Source organism: Condylura cristata, unplaced genomic scaffold (genome assembly GCF_000260355.1).
Source record: "Condylura cristata isolate star-nosed mole 26May11 unplaced genomic scaffold, ConCri1.0 scaffold00068, whole genome shotgun sequence".
Classification (NCBI taxonomy): Eukaryota; Metazoa; Chordata; class Mammalia; order Eulipotyphla; family Talpidae; genus Condylura; species Condylura cristata.
Genome location: NW_004567169.1, coordinates 618,736 through 619,693, shown reverse-complemented (window position 1 = coordinate 619,693; position 958 = coordinate 618,736). Strand labels below are relative to the sequence as shown.

At 74.2% G+C, this 958-nt stretch overlaps 1 protein-coding gene across 1 annotated transcript; it reads right to left on the bottom strand.

Moving 5' to 3' along the window:
• Positions 1–6: 6 nt before the first annotated feature.
• Positions 7–957, bottom strand: LOC101620048 (serine/threonine-protein kinase LMTK1; the record flags this gene model as incomplete). The annotated part of the gene is made up of 1 exon (XM_012734759.1): positions 7–957. A coding segment is annotated over one exon (951 nt), but the record flags the coding sequence as incomplete, so codon positions are not given.
• Between the last annotated feature and the right edge of the window lies 1 nt (position 958).

Here is a 958-nt window from a genome sequence, read left to right as displayed (position 1 = left end):
CTTCGCGCGGACGCCGCCGGGGGGCGCGGGGAGCCGAGTCTCTGGCCCCTGGCTCTCGGCCAGCGAGGCCGCCCCGAAGGCCTCGGGCTCACGTGGCTCGGGCGCCTCCTTGAGCACAAACTCGGGGGACTCGTAGTTCTCGGTGTCGTAGCCACTGTCCGAGGCTCGGGGCTGTCCCCTAGGGGCACCAGCTGCTGATGGGCTGAGGCCCTCACCGGCGGCGGCCCGGGTGTGCAGGGAGCCCAGGAGGTCAGGGGCCCCCACCTGCCTCTGCGGGGAGCAGACTGCCGGGGTCACATCCAGCTCCTCGGCCCAGGGGCTGGCGCTGGACAAGTCGGCAAGAGTGCTGGGAGTGGCCTCGCGGATGCCCCCAAGGGCTCTGCCCGGCGCCGCCCCCTCCGGGCGGCTGCTGCCACTGTCGGGGGCGCAGGCCCGCTCCTCCGGGACAGCTGTCAGGCTGCCACCGGCAGGTGGGGCGGGCAGTGTGGTAGGGGTGCTGGCCCTCTCAGCGGGAAGGGGCGCCCCCTCCTGGGATGGGGGTGGGGTGGAGGGAAGGGGCAGCTGGCCTCCAGGGGCACTGCCGGCCTCCTCAGCGAGTCTGGGCTCTGCCCCTGGGCTCTCACCCCCAGCGGCAGGGGCCGTGACCAGGCCAGCGGCAGGCATGAAGCCCTCCGCTGATGGGCACTGTGGGTGCTGGGCAAGGCCACAGCCCGGCTGGGTGCAGGGGGAGGCCACCTGCAGCCCAAGGAGAGGCTCCCCGGGGTCCTCGGGGGCCAGGGGGTGGCCCAGCTCCGGGCCAGCGGTGCGGCCGGTGCTGTTGTTGGCGGACACGTTGGAGGTCCAGCATGGGTGCTGGGCAGTCCTGCGCGCCTCGGCCTCGCCCAGATCCTCCCCACCCGGGGAGGCCCCTGAGGGGGGCGTGCTCAGGGGGTCTTCGCAAAAGGGGGGGCAGAAGGCC